Source organism: Diabrotica undecimpunctata, chromosome 6, assembly GCF_040954645.1.
Source record: "Diabrotica undecimpunctata isolate CICGRU chromosome 6, icDiaUnde3, whole genome shotgun sequence".
In the NCBI taxonomy this organism is placed as follows: domain Eukaryota; kingdom Metazoa; phylum Arthropoda; class Insecta; order Coleoptera; family Chrysomelidae; genus Diabrotica; species Diabrotica undecimpunctata.
The window spans coordinates 127,016,716-127,035,840 of record NC_092808.1 but is presented as its reverse complement, the minus strand read 5'-3'; the positions used below and the strand labels follow the sequence as shown (position 1 = coordinate 127,035,840).

Genomic DNA, 19,125 nt, shown 5'->3' with positions numbered 1-19,125 from the left:
CTCAGCAGTATTGCCCGGCTATTCCATCATCTCAACCTAGTTATACACCTGGACGTGGGACATATACAAGTTACAACGATTCCATTTTTTCTCCAAGTAATGAACAGTTACAAGATATGAGTATGACATCACCAGCTTCCACAGTTGCCACTTACTCCTCACAGGAATCCGAATTAGATTTATTTATTGACAATTAAAGGTATTATATCTAGTCGTTTTGAATCTAATTTTAAGATAGTAAAACCCGCAATTTTTTTATTTTTATTTTTTATGATTCATTAAAATACGTTATATATAAATATATATATATATATAATTAATAGTATAAATATAATTACCTTAGCGTTATTATGAGTTTTTCTTCTGGTGAAATACAATATCGTACTGCATTGACACTGGCTGTTATTTCATGTCTAATAAGTGCTAACAGTGCATCAAATGATGTCGTCGACATCCGAAAGTAATTAAAAAATTTAGGTCCATGTTGCCTGAGATTTGGGTAGAGGGTAATGTATAAACTATTCGTTAACCGGTTTCTTAGAATTGGATGCACCCAATACCTCCTTCGTCTTTGCTGACGTCGTTTCATCCTTCTATATAACACCCAAAAGCACACCGCTGATTCAATGTCCATCGTCGATGAAAACTTATACACTACTATTTTCTATTTTGTAGCGCTACATGTGAACACTACCGAAAAGGGCAACAAGCAGTCAACGCGCGTTAAAGGCGCCTCGGCCGCTTGTCATCTGTGGCCACCCTTATTGTGAATTGCCTGCGCATGCAACTTAATCTGGATTTTGTTTATCTACTATGTAAGTTTAAATCAGAATAATTTTTTTTTATTTTTCAGTTTTTGTATTTTTAATTAATTGTAATTTTGGGCTTGTATTTTCCTAGGTTAAAAACGTTGCAAGGAATATTGTGTATAAGTAGAATCTATTAGCGGAAAAACGTTGCATGTTCGTTAACACTAGGTACACATGTAACGTTTTTCTTCTGCAAAAAATTACTTCTTGGTTTTTTGCTCTCATTATTTTTTTGGTTTTGTGTTATTTATATTCAACATTTTTTACCTTACTAATAATACACACAAGCAACACTAAGGTCCGATTATTCGAACGCTAATCAAAACTTGATTGTAATCAAATATTTAATTACAATCAAATACGTTACAGCAGCTGTCAAAATTATTAAAAATTGTTTATTATTATTATTGATTTCTAAATAAAAACATGAAATTAACATTAAAAAGAATTTAATTACGGTTTATTTTAAATTAGAACGCAAAATAATAAGAATGTGACGTATTTGATTTTAATTAAATATTTGATTACAATCAAGTTTTGATTAGCGTTCGAACAATCGGCCCTTAAATTCACAAAATTTAGTAAATAGGATTGTCAAAATAGTTTTTTGCCACTATTGACAAATTTCATTTTGTCGGTTGCAACGTTTTTCCGGGCGGGTCTTCAACTATTGCCTTGAATAGTATTAGTTTTGGGCGAATCGCCATTCTTAATTTCAAAAATCCTATTTCTAAATTAATATACGAATATTAGCGATCACTTTTCTATTAAAACACCATTATGTAAATAAATCTTTTATTAAAAAATAACACTAGATAATAAAGGTATGTTGATATCTAAAAAAATAAAAATAATCTTAACCATTTATGTACAACAAGAATGAATTATGTCTTGTTTTTGAGTTCAAAAACCATTTTGTCCATAATTTCCATAGCTTCGATCTCATCTAAGTTTTCTAAAAAGTTACGCAATACATAGATAAAGCTTGGTTTTGTCCAGTCCTGGTTGGCCTATAAATAAAACAAACATCTGTTACATTATGTGTTAAAAGTGACGAAATTTACAGACATAATAACGTTATTCCTACGATAAGTGAAACAAGGGGCACGACCTTCTTTAATTTGTCTTTAAATCGTTCAGAATTATTCTTTATCGTAGTACAAAAACACTTGGGCAAAATTTTAGCCCGATCGATCGATTCGGTCCACTTAAATTTTCAGCAAAATTGGGAATTGAAATATGTATAATGTGTTTGATAGTAAAAAGGAACTCAGTCCCAAATGTTAGTAAAGAGGGGCTCAAAAGCTATTAAAGATCTAAAAGAAGATGAGTATATATTACTATTACCAGCTGACATGGTCAACGCAACTGTAATTAAGGAAAAAAGTCATAATCAGGAGAAAATCCAAGAGTTGGTCACAAATGGACCATTACACAATCGATACCTAGTCTCAAAAATACTAAAAGAAAATGTAGGTACCCCTCAGAATAATTTGCAGCAGAATTCTTACAGCAAAATATTTAACTTACGACATGCCACAAGAAAACAGTTTCAGAATTTTTTTAAAATGATTATATTTAACTACAAGTAGGTACCTTTTTTTAATAGTAAGCAGAAATTCGAAAAAATTGTTAATAACTAAAAGGTGGGTACACATATGCGAGCCGAACTGTTCGCGAACTGCTCGTGAGCTGTTCGCGAACAGTTCGTTGAAAATATGTTTATGTTCGACTATCCAATACCCTAAGTATCTAAATAATAAACCGAGAATTAATTTACTTCGTTATTCTAAATATTTCGGTATTTTGTTTACATTATCTGTTATTAATGTCTCTCGACTTTTGAATAAGCCGCGCTCGTTCAGCAATTTTGTTTAACCGAATGATCTCATCGCACACTTAGCAGAAACAATTTATAGTCTCGAACACCGTCCAAATTTAACTGCGTGTTTAACATTCTTTGTGTTCGTCCCAAAAACCGACAGGCCGTGGTTCCTGAAGAGCAACGAACGAACAGCTCGCAAGCGGTTCGTCCCGTCGTACACATTAACGAATATAGCGTTCACAAACGGTTCTCAAACAGTTCTGCTCGCATGTGTGTACCCAGCTTAACAACAACGCCGAAATTTATGCGCAAAACGTACAGGTTTTGTAGTTATAGGTATATATTAAAGGAAAACCCAGTCAAATACCTGGATATTGCAAAGTGCAGTAAAACTCTTAAATAATATTTTTGGATAAGACAAATTACATCAAATTGACATACAAATTAATCTACAATATACATGTACCTTTACAATGTGTATGTTCTTTTGTGAACACGTTATGAAATTTTTATCAAAAGAAAACACAATAATCCTTACCTCGACAGCATGAGTCAAAATTGCTTTCGCTTCTGATTTTATCATACCACTATCAACTAAATGTTCCATTTCCAATAATTGGGCAAGATTCTTCCAATTATTGTGTATATCCAAAAGACTTGAAACTGTATCCAAACATTGCGGTGTTAAACTGTTAATACCCTCGTAAAGTTCCTCTAATTCTTCTGGTGAAAATTCTCGCTTTTCTGTTTTGACTTCTACATCCTGAAACTAAAGAAAAATTGACGAATTAAATTAACGGCTACAATAACCCAAATGAATTCTGTTTTATCAACGTAGTAATTCGAAAAGATTGATACTACTATGGAAGTTAAAAGAGATCTTTATCTATATTGTGGTTTTGACCTGTTCTAGGATCAGTTTATATTCCTTCCTGTTCTTTTCCTTCATTGAATCATAAACAAGAAAAACAGCAGTAAGATAGTAGCAACAGAGATGGAATGCCTGCGAAGATGCTGCAGAGTAACAAGAATGGATAGGAGAAGTAATGACGAAATGAAGCAAAGAACATCAATAGAAACAGACATACTAACTACATAGAACAAAAAAAAACTAAGTGGTATGGACATATAAGAAGAACTAGTCGCAGCAGATGGATAAAGAGAATAACCGAATGGAGCCCCATAGGAAGGAGGAAAAGAGGACGACCCCGAAAATCCTGGAGGAACGAAGTAGACGACGCCATGAGTAAGAGAGGCCTAAACAATGGAGAATGGAACAACAGAGAGAGATGGAAACGGTTGAGCGAGGGAAGGCAGTGAATACTGTAGAATCCCTGAATATATATATATATATATATATATATATATATATATATATATATATATATATATATATATATATATATATATATATATATATATTATTGTGATATTTAAAGTCTTGGTGCGCCAAGCTATAATTAGCTAATTAATTTTTTTGATTAATTAAAATTATTTAAATGATATGATTATGACTCTATCACAACTTTTAATTCTTTTATCTCAGGGTTAAATTCGTGCTTCAATATCTATGCTATTACATGTGAAAGGTAAGGTCCAGAGAATACCGGAATAATAAAAAACACATATGATCTAACACTATATATTGAAATAAAAATAATGAAATAATTCACACTCAAAAGTTTTCAATAAACAAATCTCATATAAGGATTCTCAAAATTTTGTTCTCCGTACGTGAACAATCAAAAATTAATGGTACAAACAATATTAATTGAAATCTCAAAATCCCAAACTATTCTAACTCTCCTAATCCAAATATTTATATCCTTTCTAAATTACGTGTGAAAATTGTGTTATCAATAAAAGAAAAAACTACAGAAAACAAAATTATCTCTCTCTGATGATGAGTGGTCCAAATCCTTGTTCCTTGTAGATTATATTATCTCCTCTCAACCGCTCCCTATGTAATCAGCAATCTTACATCAGATTGTTGCAAGTATATCGTCCTTAATGATCTCCTTCAAAAGCACAAATCATTCAAATTATGATAGCCTTTCTCCTCTCGATAAACTGAATCTCTCGTTGGCCCGAGTGAAAAATTGACTCTTGGAATATCTTCTCTTTACGATAAACTGAATCTCTCGTTGGCCTGAACAGTGACTCTTGGAATATAAGTAGAGAAATATGACTTACAATATTTTGTTGTTTCAGCTTCTGTCAGATACACTAACTCCACAAAAACTCACTAACATTCAACACTACTGCTTGCTACATTTCGGGAACCGACAGAGAACAAACACTGTTCTTTCTTGAAGACTTGGAAACCAACTGCCTATATTTTCTCTCTCCTCAATCTAGCTAAACCTTATCCCACCTTTTTCAATCTCCGCCAATCAAAACTCGTCACAATTCCCCATTTTTTCATTTCGATAACAAACAAATTTTTACCTATAATTATAAAATTTCCTAAAACTTATTTACAAATATTATTTTCTATAATTCTTAAAACTAACAAAAACCTCTTTCTAAAATATCTTCTATTGTCTTTAATTACTGCACTAATGTATTTGTAAAAACCCGTTTCAATTTGTCTTTTGTTTCACTTAAACTTATGCGGGTCAACTGAAGTATTACAAAGAAATGATTGATGTAAAGCTTACATTTTGTTTGGTACAGGTAATTCAAAGATTTAATAACTTTCCTTCTCCGAAATGTTTGTTGGATATTATCCTACTTATCTGAATTATTTTAATGTTTTTGAACTTTGAAATATTTTTAAACAAACCAATATTTTTCTCGATTTTACATATCATAACAATATATATATATATATATATATATATATATATATATATATATATATATATATATATATATATATATATATATATATATATTGTCATACTTTTTCTTTCCCAACCAAAGAAAAATAAATAAAAATATCCATCGGAATAAAATTTTAAGATATTTTGGTCATCGAAAGGAAACAGTCGTTTGTCTCAAGATAGGGTGTGGTTCGTGAGTTTGGATACCGGCGTAACGTGTTTGTACAATTGAATTTTATATCTGTGAAGGATCGGTTTGACATCATGGTCATTAGCATTCAAATTTAAGAACTGAGGTTTTGTTAGGCTAATCAAAAGTTTAAAGTTTTGTTGTTTCTTGTTTCAAGTAAAGAAAATTTTAAGTAAAATTGGTTTTCACGTAATATAAATGTATGTAGCTTTATAATCTTATTATTATAAAAATTTGATTTATTTTCTTGTATGCTGATTGATAAGATAACGACAGAATTTAATAATTGTTTTATTCGTTCATACAAAAATAAAGAAACTTAAATTTTTGTAATATAATAATTTTTTTATTCTTATCCTTCTTCTCTATCCCGATAAAAGACAAATAGAAAATCTTTGAATCCATCGAACACAGGTAATATAAGGAGTTTATTGTACTTTTGATAACAAATTTTTTTATTGGCTCAATAAACTAAGATCAAAGTCAAAATAAACAATCATATATATATATATATATATATATATATATATATATATATATATATATATATATATATATATATATATATATATATATGATTGTTTACATATATATCATATACATCCGAAGTTGAAACTTTTAATAAAAAAAATTTACAAGGGCAACTTATAGACAACATTACAATGCCCGAGTCTACATAAAATCTCTGAATGTAACAAGGCAGTCTGAAAGTTCTCAGGGTCGCCCAAAGGTGACAACAGTACTAGCCTAATTTCTCTCTTTGGTAAACTGTATGTAAAACTGAAAATTATTCCAGGTAGTATCTGGCTGGAGGTAGTCTTCTGAAGAGGTGAGGTGAGAGTGAAAATGAAACAATAATGTGCAGCCATAAAATTCTTCGTAAAGGTTTTCATACCAACAGGCATACATTTGCGGTTTGTAAATGTGTGTATGTCGACTCTTCACCTTCAACGTGAGGCTTCTTATAAAGTAACCGTGAAAGTGTACAAGAAAATCCACGTGAAAAGAGATATAAAAACCGCAACCACAGCGTATTACGCTACGCGAAATTGATAACGCTATATAGACATTAAATGTCAACGTATTGGTCACATTTTGCATCAGAAACTGAATATGAAAAATAAGGCAGAAGATGGTTGCTGCATGTACTCACAAAAAGTGGTTGGCTTAGTTTAACAACAAAGATACGACTTTTTGACATGTCCTATAGAGTTCTAAATAATGGATGATCCAAAAACAACAGTCAGTTAAGAACCGTCTTTTCTGTAATAATAAAATTTTTACTACATCAATCCTAGATCGGATAGATCTATTAAATCTCGGAGAGATATATAAAATTTTAACTATCGCTGCAATAAGAGAATTACTTACTTCAACGTCCATTTCATCATCGGTTTCCTCTGGTTCTTCTTTGATATCCAAAACAATGTTATTGAATTTCTAAAAAAAAGAAAACAAAAAATATATTTTATAAGCGCGCCAACTATACTCATGCAAATAAAAAATTAACTAAAACATACGCGTGATCACTTCAAGTTTATCGCATTGTAGTAGTAGGTATCGTATATCAATAAAATCTAAAACATTTTCGGTCGCATTCAGATCAATTTTCTTAGTTTTTCTTGATGTTCTGTCAACATATTACCCTCCTTATCTCTTTACATCTTTTATTTGAATTCTTTTCTGATTTTGTTCAGTTTCTTGTAAAATTTTCCCATCTTTCTTGAAGTTCTTTGTTCATATTTTCTGTCTTCTTTCTGAGGTGGATTTTCTTTTCTTCTTTACGTAATTATTTATATTCGTCCTCTGCTTGTCGGGTTCTGTGCCCCTGTTGCATCAGTAAATATTATCTTTCTGTTATAACCTGACATTCTTCGTCAAACCACTCATCAGTTCTTTATTCTTCTTTGTTTACCTTCAATGCTTAGTAATTCTTCAGCAGCTTCTTTCATGGTGCACCGTTTTCATTCTTCATTCATGTTTTCATGTTTTAATATGTTTTCTAGTTTGATTATATTCTCTATTTTTGTTCGAATCATTTGAGTCCATCTATATTGGAAAGTTCATGTGTAGAACCAATTTCCTGTTTTTATGTTTAAAATTCTGGCCCGTACTCTACTTTAGACCCAGTAGTGATCAGATTCCGCATTTGTTCCACTCCTGGTGCGCATGTTTACTATATTCGAGGTGTCTGTTCTACAATAACATGACCAATCATATTTACTGTAAGTCCGTCTGGTGATTTCCAGTTGTATTCGTGTATATCTTATTAAACGACTTTAAATTATACATCCCAAAAATCTATTATGAAAAAAAAAAAAGAAAACATAAGTTAAACGTTTACGTTGTATTCCAGTTCTTCTTTTGGCGGAATTTTCAGTTTTTTATTGACGCTTGAAAAGATGAAAGTATTTAGCTGTTCATTCATCTATTGTGTCTTTATTTTGCTGTGTAAACACATTTCGACATAATGTCACATCATTGATTATTTCTGCTATTAAATAGACTAACTCGGTGATTTTGCGACTCAAGAGAATTAAATTGTTCTCAGAAATAAACTTCGAATCTTGATAATTGCCTTTCGTACTGTTTACTGCCGAATACATACGATCAATTGCGTAGAGGATTGTATTTGTAACAATATGATTCATGAAAACTTATTTTATAAACTAGATTTAATAAAATTTCAGAGAATTCATTATTGACACGTGATTTCGGCTATTTTCGACTAGTTAGGAGGCGTGGTTTTGGATGACTAAATTCATTTTTTGTTTGCTAGAGTATAATCTCTTTTAACTATTTCACGAAGTAAGAGATTATCTGAAAATATTATAAAACAACGGATTTGGTTGTAGCATTTTTTGTCCATTCTGTATTATATTATATAAATTTCATAATTAAAGCCTAAAAGTCAAATTATCTGGACCAGCCTTAGAAATTAGCTCATTTTTTCCAAAAATCTTATAAACAAATTAAATTTCGCAAAAACTATTCAACCGATCTGGCCCATCTTTTGCACACAATTCAAACACAATAGAACCCTTAAGTTTGGTTACATTTAAATAAATTTTAATAAATAACAAAAAAGTTAATAACAATATTAAAACAGTGAAAGTTTGTTGTTCATTTTGCAAAACTTTTTTGTTTATTTTAATTTAGCATCTTATTTTGTGTATCTTTTTTTTTTTCTGAACAAGTTATCTGTTGACGTCAAATCTATAAATAGACAAGTTTTTAAGTTATGTGCAAAATAATAAGTTTGACGTTTTTACTGTTCATTTAAAAATAGTTACACTAAAATATTGATGAATCCCTAGTTGAGAGTCTTTTTGTAGTATCTCATACTACACATTTTAACTATCAAACCCATACAGTTTTGTCGAAAAGGGCTTATTTTTTACTAACTTGATCAGTCTATGAGCATACTTTCGTCATGTGTTTTTATTTTTTTAAGGAGTTATTATGATTTTCGTAATTTCTGATTTATCTCTTGTTATCAAGATGATAAAACTCTTTATGCCGCTGTTTGCAACTACTCATTTTAAAATTATGCGCTGGGGGCACCGATTTGTATGCTAATTTTAGTCCACATGGTCTTTTCCACGGTATCCGTCTCTTATGGAGAGACGCAATGTGGGACCAGCATCCCTGTATGGACACGGAAACGTATTTTTAGCGCACAAAAATTGTTAAATGGGACTATTACCGTCTAGAATGCTGAAAAGTGGCACATTTTCAATAATTTTGTTTATATCTTATTTTTCGTCCAAAAATTATTGCTTCACGGCGGACAGTTAATCTCTAAAACGGCAAATCTGAAATATAAAATTCGAGAAGAAGTTTAAAAAAGAAGTGCCCTTACGTCACCGCTTACCAGAAAAATTGAAAATTCTTAAAAAAAAAAAACACAAAATGGCGGACTTTGGAAAAATTGACATTTTTTTTCGACTTTTTTCAGTGACAAAAATTTTTTTTTGGTCAAATTATGGTAAACTCTTATAGAGAAAACTAAAATAAACAAAACACGTCAAGCTATATTAACATCGACCATCTACATCCAGAGATTTAAGATTTTGAGAAAAACTACGTTTTAAAAACTGACTGACAGTTAATCTTCTGATCTAGTCAGTCGATTTTAATAAATCTTAATGCATTTTGTTTGTTTTGATTTTCTCTACGATAATTTATCACAATTTTACTACAAAAAATAATAAAAATTAGTAAATAATAAAGTTATTTTGTTTGTTTATTTTTCAATTTTTCTGTTCAACTATCAAGTACCTAAGTGGGTTTTTTAAAACTCTTCTCGAATTTTATGTTTCAAATTTGCCGTTCCAGAGATTAATGCCATTTTTAAAATATAGGAACAATGAAAAAAAAGCAAAAAAAAATTTGTAATCTTCAAAAGTTGTACAATAACAAAAAAAAAGTTGTATACTCGGTTCGCTATTCCCTGTCCGAACTTTAATAACAATTAAAATATATTTTTTAAATATATACTACTCAAAATTTGATGGGTTTAGTATACACTTCCACTATTTAGAATAATTCTTCTTTTTTAAAGAAAGAAGTCTGCAATAGTAGGATACTTGAGCTATTAATACTGAGAAGTAGGAATTGTTGTTGTAGGTTTCCGACAATGAATCTGTCAAAATATGCCCGAGCTAAGCGAATGGAGTATAGTAATTGCCATATATAATAGACAAGATACAAAAAAAAATGTTAAAAATGTGTCATTTTTTATCGTTCTAGTCGATAATAGTCCCTTAAAATTATTATTCTTCTGGGGAAACTGATTTTTCCTTTTATTGAGTTTCATTTTATGTTCACATATATTTCCATCAAAAATCATCAATTCCATAAATACCAGATTTTTGATAACACATTTAATAGCAATAAGAAAGTGTAGGCAATTCAAAGCGATAATGGAAAAATACTTACCATATAGTTTTCAAATACATTTCGAATTTCTTCATTATCTGTTTTAGTAATGCCGGCAACGAGTGGTGAAATATTAGTAAAGTCTTTAATATTGACATCTGTTTGTTCCAGAGAAAGCAAATATCGAACTATATCTAAATGCTCTTTTTCAATTGCTATTCTTAACGGTACAAAACCGTTCTTCTGCTGCTTTTTATTGACATCTGCATTTTTTAAGCACAAAAGCTTGACATACGCCAATTTATTTGCTTCGACAGCCATCATCAAAGCAGTATTGCCATCTGAAAGAGATAAAATTATATACACTATATTATTTATACATACTTCTTAATAGCTGTATTTTCATATTTAATTTAAGTTCCATGTCAAGGCTATCTTTAACATGGTTTTGAAATCGTGGAAGATGTAACAAGAGAAAGTAAATATGCAGAATCGACATAAAGATGAAATGGAGAAAGAATGAATAACGAAAAATTACACAATATTCTACTCGGGAGAAAACAAGCAAGGGAAAAATGGTAAAACATTTATGGTCAACAATAAGATAAGGGACAAAGCTAAATAATACAAAGCTATAAATCGACGAATTTCATGTAAAAATGGAAAACAAACAAAACAATGTGACAATTATAAACATATATGCACCCACAGAGAAACCAAAATAAGGAAGTCGCAGGTAATTAAACTATTCATAAAGACACAAACTATAAGGAGAAAATTATGTCACCTAGAAGCGATATCAAACAATTACATCATAAGCACAAAACTTCAAAAACAGTAGAGATAAAGTACTCAGATAGATCACATACTAGTATCCAAAAAATGGAAAACAAAAGTGCATGAAGTCAGATCATACAGAGGGGCAAACGCGGACACGGACCATTTAATTCGTCGAAATTAGGAGAAATAACCATGATAATGAAGATAATTAGAACAGAGAGAATAAGACAAAACTAAATAAGATGGAACCTGGAGAAGTTAAAAGGTACAGGAATTAAGGAAACAATATTAGAAAATCCTAAAAGAAAATCTAACATAAGCAAATAAGACAGATGTGGGAAAATATAAACGAATCCATTTTGAATACAGCTGAAAAGGTGCTTAGGACAGAGGTAAATAAAATTAAAGAAAGAATGGTTCGATACAGAATGTGAAACAGAAAAACCAAACAAGAAATAAATGGATATTAACTAAACTCAACAAAGAAAAAAAGAAAGTAGCAGACTAATGTTGCAAAAACAAAAAGAGACTGTGGAAAGAAGAGTTGTTAAAGGATCTAGAAGAGAATGGTAACAATAGTAACGAAAGCGCTAAACTATTTGGATACCTAAAAGCTCAACCAGTCAGTTACAAGAATGGAAAAACTACATTTCTGAATTATTTGAAGATGAAAGAGTAGAACACTATACACCAATTGCTATAACAGGTCCATCTATAACAGAAATTGAGGTTAAATGGGCAATACAAACGCCAAAAATGAAAAATTTGTGACACTACCAAAGAAACATCGCCCAAATACATGCAGCGATTATTGGACAATAAGTCTGATGAGCCACGTTTTGAAGATCTTCCTGCGAGTAATACATAGCAGAATATATACGATATTAGAGGAGAGAGTTAGAAATATTCAATTCGGATTTAAGAGTGGCTTGTGTTTATGAGAGAGGCTTGTTCAGTTTCCAAGTTCCGATCCAGAGATGTAGAGATATAAATCAAAATGTATACATCTGTGCAATCGATTTTGAAAAAGCTTTTAACAAGGTCCGACATACCAAAATGCGAGAAATATTGAAAACAGCTGGATTGGACAATAAAGATTTACGAAAAATTACAAATCTACACTGACACCAAGTGACAAGAAAAAAAGTTTAACAAGAACTGGCGGGTGAAATAAATATATAAAGGGGAGTGAGACAAGGCTGTATACTATCGCCTTTACTCTTTAACTTGTATTCAGAAGAAATATTTAAGAGACTATTTCGATAATTAGAGAATATTCTATCGATACTAATTTAAGAGACAATATAAGGTATTATTGTTAATGGTGTAATCACAAACAATATTAAATATACCGACGATATCTTAGTGCTGTCAAATTGCGGAGAAGACCTTCAAAATCTAATGAAAACATCGAAAAAAAAAACGCTGAAAATTAGTATAGAAAACCACAAAGTCAAGTTGCAAGAGATAGCTGATACTCTAAAGTTATCAAAGGGTAACGTTTTGGCTATTATACATGAACATTTGGGTACGAAAAAACTGTTTTCCAAATGGGTGCCACGTTTTATCACATCAGAGCAAAAACAACAACGAATTAATGAACCTTGTGTAATGTTTACTCGGAATAAAGTGAGTTTTTGCGTCGGTCTGTCACAATGGATAAAACGTAGATTCATCACTTCACTCTGGAATCAAATCGGCAGTCATTTGAGAGGAAAGCACCCGGAGAAAGCAGTCCAAAGAGACCAAAGAAGCAACAAACCGCTAAAAAGTTTATGGCTTCTATTTTGGGTCCCACAAGGAATTATTTTTATTGCCTATTAGAAGCATTAAGAAACAATAACAGCGACTACTATTTTCTTATTGAAGCATTTGAAGACCGAAATCGTAAAGAAAAGGCCTCATTTGTCAAAGAAAAAACAGTGCTGTTTCACCAAGACAATGCATCGTGTCACAAGTCGATGAAAATGATGGCAAAAATGAACGAATTGCTTCCGCACCCACCGTATAGTCCAGATCTGGCCCTCAGCGATTACAACCTTATTCCCGATCTAAAAAAAGCTCCGCGGCCAGAGATATCGCTCCGATGAGGAAGTACTCGGCGAAACTAAAGCCTCTTTTGAGGTCACAGATAAATCGTTTTAAAGGACATGATCAACAATAAAAAGGCGTTGGAATGATTGTATCGCTGCTAAAGGAGATTATTTTGATGACTAAAAAATCGAACTTATTGACCAACGTATTATGCCGTATGAATGGGAACAGGTGGTCAAACAAAATGATAACATGGAAACCAATGCGAGGGAGCAAAAAAAAGTCGCCAGAGAAAAACACGAAAGAATGGCATTAGAAGGCGACGAACGACTGGAGAGATACAAAACGAAGGACACTAGGATGCTAGAAACGACTATAATGTTGCATTTACTTGCTCATTTCGCCTACCACGAGTTACTTTTCTTTGTTGATGTTCAGGTTGCCTCCATAAATACTTATGGATTATTATATGGTTAAATTCCTTATGAGGTTAGTTCTCTTAGATAATTTAATATAACATAAAAATATCCATAAAGCATTTTGTAAAACACCAAATGGAAAGATCACAAAATTGTCAGTAATCACTTTACAAATCTAATGGGCGTCAGAAGTTACAGAGGAGCAAATATTGACTCAGACCACTTCATGATAGGAACCAAGTTTCGACAAAGAATTTCCAACGTCAAGAAGACATAGAGAAACAGTTCCAGCAATACAGAAAAGAAATCCTAGAACAAACCTGGATAGTCGACTAGTCAAGCACAGAAATCTGGAACAACTGCAACAAGCCTTTGAAATTAGCAACCGAAGGCTCATTGAGAATATCCCGAAGCCAAAAAAGAAACGATGATGCAACAGTGAGGAACTAGGACAACAATAAGAAAGACATATCAGGTATACGGATTGCAGGACACTGCAATGATTACTATTTGTTTTTAATTTCAATGTAATGTATAATGAAACAAATAAAAGCATTATTTCAAATATTTCACATACTCACCTAGATTTACCATGTCAATGAAACCTTTGATTTGATCAACAGAACTATATTTCGATTGTCTTAAAAGTGTTTCCAAAATTTCAATTGGAACATTTGATTTTATCGCTAGGTGCAACGCAGTGTTTAAATTACTATCAGTAACAGCCAGTTTAGCATTGCATAATACTAATGCAACAGTCAAATCTTTATTATGACACATAACTGCGATATGTAAAGCTGTTAAGTTTTGGTCGTTAGTTTTGTCCAATAAATGAAACACTCTATAAACCGCTATTATTTTCAGCAACAGCATAGCCGAATCGTTATCTCGAAGAGCTGCACACACGTGAAGTGCACTAAAAAAAAAAATATATATATATATAAAAAAAAAAATAGTTGCACAATATACTGCCTGATAAAATATAAACACAATAATTAGTCTATAAGTCAATAGTCTATCTTACAGCAAAGGTCGAAAATATACATACAGTCCGTTACTTGCATCTTAAACGCTGCAACAACTTCACATGTTAATTTAACACTTTCAATGCCACTTGTCGTCAAAAAGCGTTTCGCCCTACTTGAGTCAGGTGTCACTGTCTTCTTCTGGCGTTCACAAACTGTGGAAATAACTAGGTTCTGTTTTTAGTGACCTCTACGCATAGTTACTTCTTGCTTTGCAGGCACTTCGCTAAAAGTTCAATTTATACATTTTTTACACTAGTGTTTTAAACTCAAGTTTTTTAACTCCTTGACTTTTTGTTCATATCCATATTTAGACTGTTGCATAATATATCATAAGTATATATAATTCCTAGATCCGTAAGAGGAACATAGTGGATTTTCCCATTTCTTTCCCTTCGTACAGTACTGTCCTTTTCCAAGTGTTCGTTCAGCCTTGAAGATTCCAATAAGGTGGAACTAACCTCAAGTAATATTATGTACTTAATCTTTTAATTTACACTCTATAGAAGTAATAAAATAAATCCTGACAAAAAAAGGAACTGAAACATGAAAATACACGACTAGTTCAAAAATTACTTACTTGGTACAGTTGTCTGCATTAAAATACTTGTTTAACATAGAAACTGCATTTACTGCTGTATGTGTAGTTCTTATAAAAATTCTAAATTCATTTACTACTGTTATCGCCATTTTTTTGTCTTCTTTTGAAACTTCCATTTTGATCGGTGCCTGAAGTTTTAACTCAGGCCGCTTTCTTACCGGCACAGAACTGTAACAAATAATGAAATAAAAATTATTTGAAGAAAAATAAGTTTATTGCTTCCGAAGAATGAATATTTCTTATAATAGTAGGGGGTCACGCGGGATTAGCTCGCTTGAATCACGTAAATTTTCAGTATTCTTCTAGATAATAACCTATGAGACTTTAAAAAAATATTTGACAAAAATTATAATTTATATATAGTAAATTAATGTAGTAAGATCCCACTGCAAGATCACTACACTCATAAGGTAGTTCACATTTTTAAATATATTTAAGACTAGGTGATTCCATTGATAATAGGTTGCCAGTCAAAAAGTGGCCGCACATAGTTTTATTCAATTAATGATAATTAATTTTTGAACAAAAATTTCGTTCATTTATTTTTTAAATAAAATACGCTACTCATGACGTAAATGCATGTTTTTATATCAAAGTAAAGCTAATTTTGTTCTTAATATGGTACAATATTGCCTAAAAAATGGTCGAAATTAGGGTTGCCAGCTGTTAAAAACGCGAGGTATCAAAGATAAAGTAATAAAAGAGAGCTAGCGCGCAACGCCACTGGTTTGACATGGCTAGTGTCCGTTGTGTCAGTTTTTAAAGCATGCGTCGATAGATAGTGTTAATAATATACACATTATCGCTTGTCAAACCAGTGTCGTAACTCTATTTTACTTTATCTTTGATACCTCGCGTTTTTCACAGCTGGCAACCCTCATTTGCGACCATTCTTTTCTGAGACAATCTTATCTTATATTAAAAATAGCTTTAATTTGATATAAAAAATATGTAAAATATGTAAAAATGTGAGTTTGATTAACTACGTAATGAACATAGTGATCTTGTAGTGGTAAATTAACACAGTTTCATAATAATTACTTAAAAACATACTTAGCGTTAACTCCATCAGTAGCTAAATTTTCTAGTAAATGATTATATTCTTCAGCGTGAGCATCATGTATTTTGCGGAACTCGTCAGAGTTTATATCAGCTAGAGCTCGTTGGATCTCGTCACTCAGGCCGCTTGGTATGTTATTGAAGGACATATGAGCGTCCGGTCCAATTTGAAGAGTATTGATTACAGCTGGTAATTCTTCACTTCCTACATTGGAACTATCGTAGCTCGATGATGAGTAGTCGTATCGTGGACGCTTTTGCCCAGGTTTAATATTATTTTTATTTGGTATATACCTAAATTCTCGTGCTTCTGAGCGAGCTTGGTCCGACGGTCGTACCAATTCCACGAAGACATTGACTGGAGACGTGATGTTTTCATCTTTATATTGCGGTGTCCTGAAAGTAATAGAGATTAAAATAGTGATGAGTCGCATCTTAATTTTTGTAAGTGAATACCAGAAGTTTGTTTATAATTAGAGTTTCAATTTGCTCCAACGAAAAAAATTATAGAAAAATTCAGAAAAAAAAATTTAGAACGAAAAATTTACGTTACCCGAACATTTGATCCTGAATATCTAGGCTAGGAAAATATCATGTCTACGACAACACTTGAGAGAAATCAAATTGTTTGCAACTCAATTTCCTATCAGAAGTTGCTTGTCCAATTAAAAAAAAAAGAACGGGTGAACACCAAAATTCACAAAAAAAAGTTACAAAAAATAACGAAAATATGCTACAGGAAATCGGAAAATTCTAAAATTTTTCCTGTATTTTAAACTACTCAATTAGCAGGATATTATGCATTATAATATCCTAGTTAGGAATAATCGTCTAAACTAAGCTATATTGGAAACGTAATAGTATCTTGTAACCTCTTGTATAACGCCTTATGATCTACTTACTTGAATACAATTGCGTATTGGTGATGTACATCCAAATCGTTAAATTGGCCCCAGCCTTCCCAAACAACATTTTCGTCGTCATCAAGTTCATAGAATCGAATTTTAATATTTTCTACAATATAAAAACAATAATGTAAAAGCGTTCATTTATTTACTCGTTTTTATTATAAATAAACACAATTTAAACAGCACAAATCTCATTCTGCCAATTTTTACTTACTACGATGTTGATATATTAAACAACTGTAAATACACTCGCGATCATAAAATCCGGGTCACCTTGAAAATTTCAAGTTTCTGGAATATTTTTGCCTCTGGTGCAGCAATAACCTTTTTTTAGGCTTACGTATTTTTTATTTGTCATCAATGTTTGTTTTGAAAGAAAAAAAGAACGGTTTTTTATTGTTTTTATTGAAAAAGCAGAAAACAAACCAAATTTTTGATAAAACAGGCATGCGAAAAAAATGGAAAATACAGAACGTGGTAAAATGTCAGTGAAATTTCAATGACTAATATCGTGTATTGCCTCCACTTGCTCTAATGACCTCTTGCAGACGACGGGGTATACTCTCAATTTTTCTCCGGATGACATGTTGTGACAAGCCTTGCCATGGTGTGCATAACATGTTCTACCAGAATCTCCGTAATGTCCCTTCGTGCAGTTAAGGACCCATTTTCGATGAAGGGTAATTCTGTGCGGAAGTCGGAAGATACACCTCCCCAAGCCATGACCGAGCCTCCACCAAATGGCATTCTTGGAGCAATGCAAGCTTGTGAAAATCATTCACCGGTTCTCCTCCAAACTCTTACACGTCCATCGGATCCAGTTAGGCAGAAACGGGATTCATCTGAGAATAACTCTTTGCTCCAATCGTTAATTCCCAATGCGCGTATTGTCGAGCAAAAGTTAGTCGTGCAACTCGATGCGCCAGGCAAAGTGTCGGTCCTGTAGCTATTGCCCGCGAAGATAGTCCAAAAGAACGAAATCTTCTCCTGACTGTTGCAACGCAAACATTGCGATTTCGTACTTCCTGTAGACGATTTCGATGCATAAGCGTAGTTGAGGTCCGGTTTCGTAAAGCCTGAAACACAAGAAAACGGTCATCTCGTACCGTGGTCATTCTTCTTCGTCCAGACCCAGGTCATCTGGACAACAAACCCTTCTTCTGAAAGCGTTGAAGCACTCGTTGAACCGTAGAAAGGCCTACGCCAACAGTTCTTGCGACTTGCCGTTGAGTGTGACCGTCTTTCACAAGCGCAACAATTTGTGCCGTTTCATCAACAGTCAAGAGTATTTTTGGCAAAAAATAAACAATAATAAACACTAATAATGGCACTAATAAACACTAATGGTGGCAATAATAAATGTTTGTTCGTTGCGTTTGAACAGAAAGTCGAAGCACAAATGAGACATTTAAAACAAGCGGCAGTTACAGGTACCGTTCATTTTGGGAAGTGGGCGCTTTTCCGCGAAATTGCACTATTTGCACTTTGTTGCAAAGGAAACCGCTAAGCAGACAACAATTCCCAGAAACATGCATTAGTTTGTATTTGTGTTATTATTATTTATGATAAAGCTCGTTAAAAATGAAATATCGGTGATTTTCAAGGCGACCCGTATTTTATGATCGCGAGTGTAGTAAGAATTATTATTTAGTCCAGGGAAATATTTTCTTAAGACTTCGCAATAGCCAGGTATTTGACGATTTTACATTAATATACATTGCTAACCTAAATTATATACCTATACCTATATTGCTAACTGACATATTTGT

The 19,125-nt window shown here is 32.2% G+C and overlaps 1 protein-coding gene across 3 annotated transcripts in view; it reads right to left on the bottom strand.

The window, feature by feature from the left end:
- Nucleotides 1–1,587: 1,587 nt before the first annotated feature.
- Rel (nuclear factor NF-kappa-B family member relish) overlaps nt 1,588–19,125 on the bottom strand; it is a 78,998-nt gene continuing 61,460 nt past the window's right edge. For all 3 annotated transcript variants that reach the window (XM_072535364.1, XM_072535365.1, XM_072535363.1), the window contains exons 7-14: nt 17,351–17,462; nt 16,443–16,844; nt 15,369–15,557; nt 14,345–14,679; nt 10,591–10,871; nt 7,021–7,089; nt 3,173–3,403; nt 1,588–1,819 (exon numbers count right to left, since the gene is read on the bottom strand). In XM_072535364.1, the coding sequence (XP_072391465.1) occupies nt 1,694–1,819; nt 3,173–3,403; nt 7,021–7,089; nt 10,591–10,871; nt 14,345–14,679; nt 15,369–15,557; nt 16,443–16,844; nt 17,351–17,462 (1,745 nt within the window). In that variant the 3' untranslated portion in view covers nt 1,588–1,693. The remainder of the gene's footprint in view (nt 1,820–3,172; nt 3,404–7,020; nt 7,090–10,590; nt 10,872–14,344; nt 14,680–15,368; nt 15,558–16,442; nt 16,845–17,350; nt 17,463–19,125) is intronic.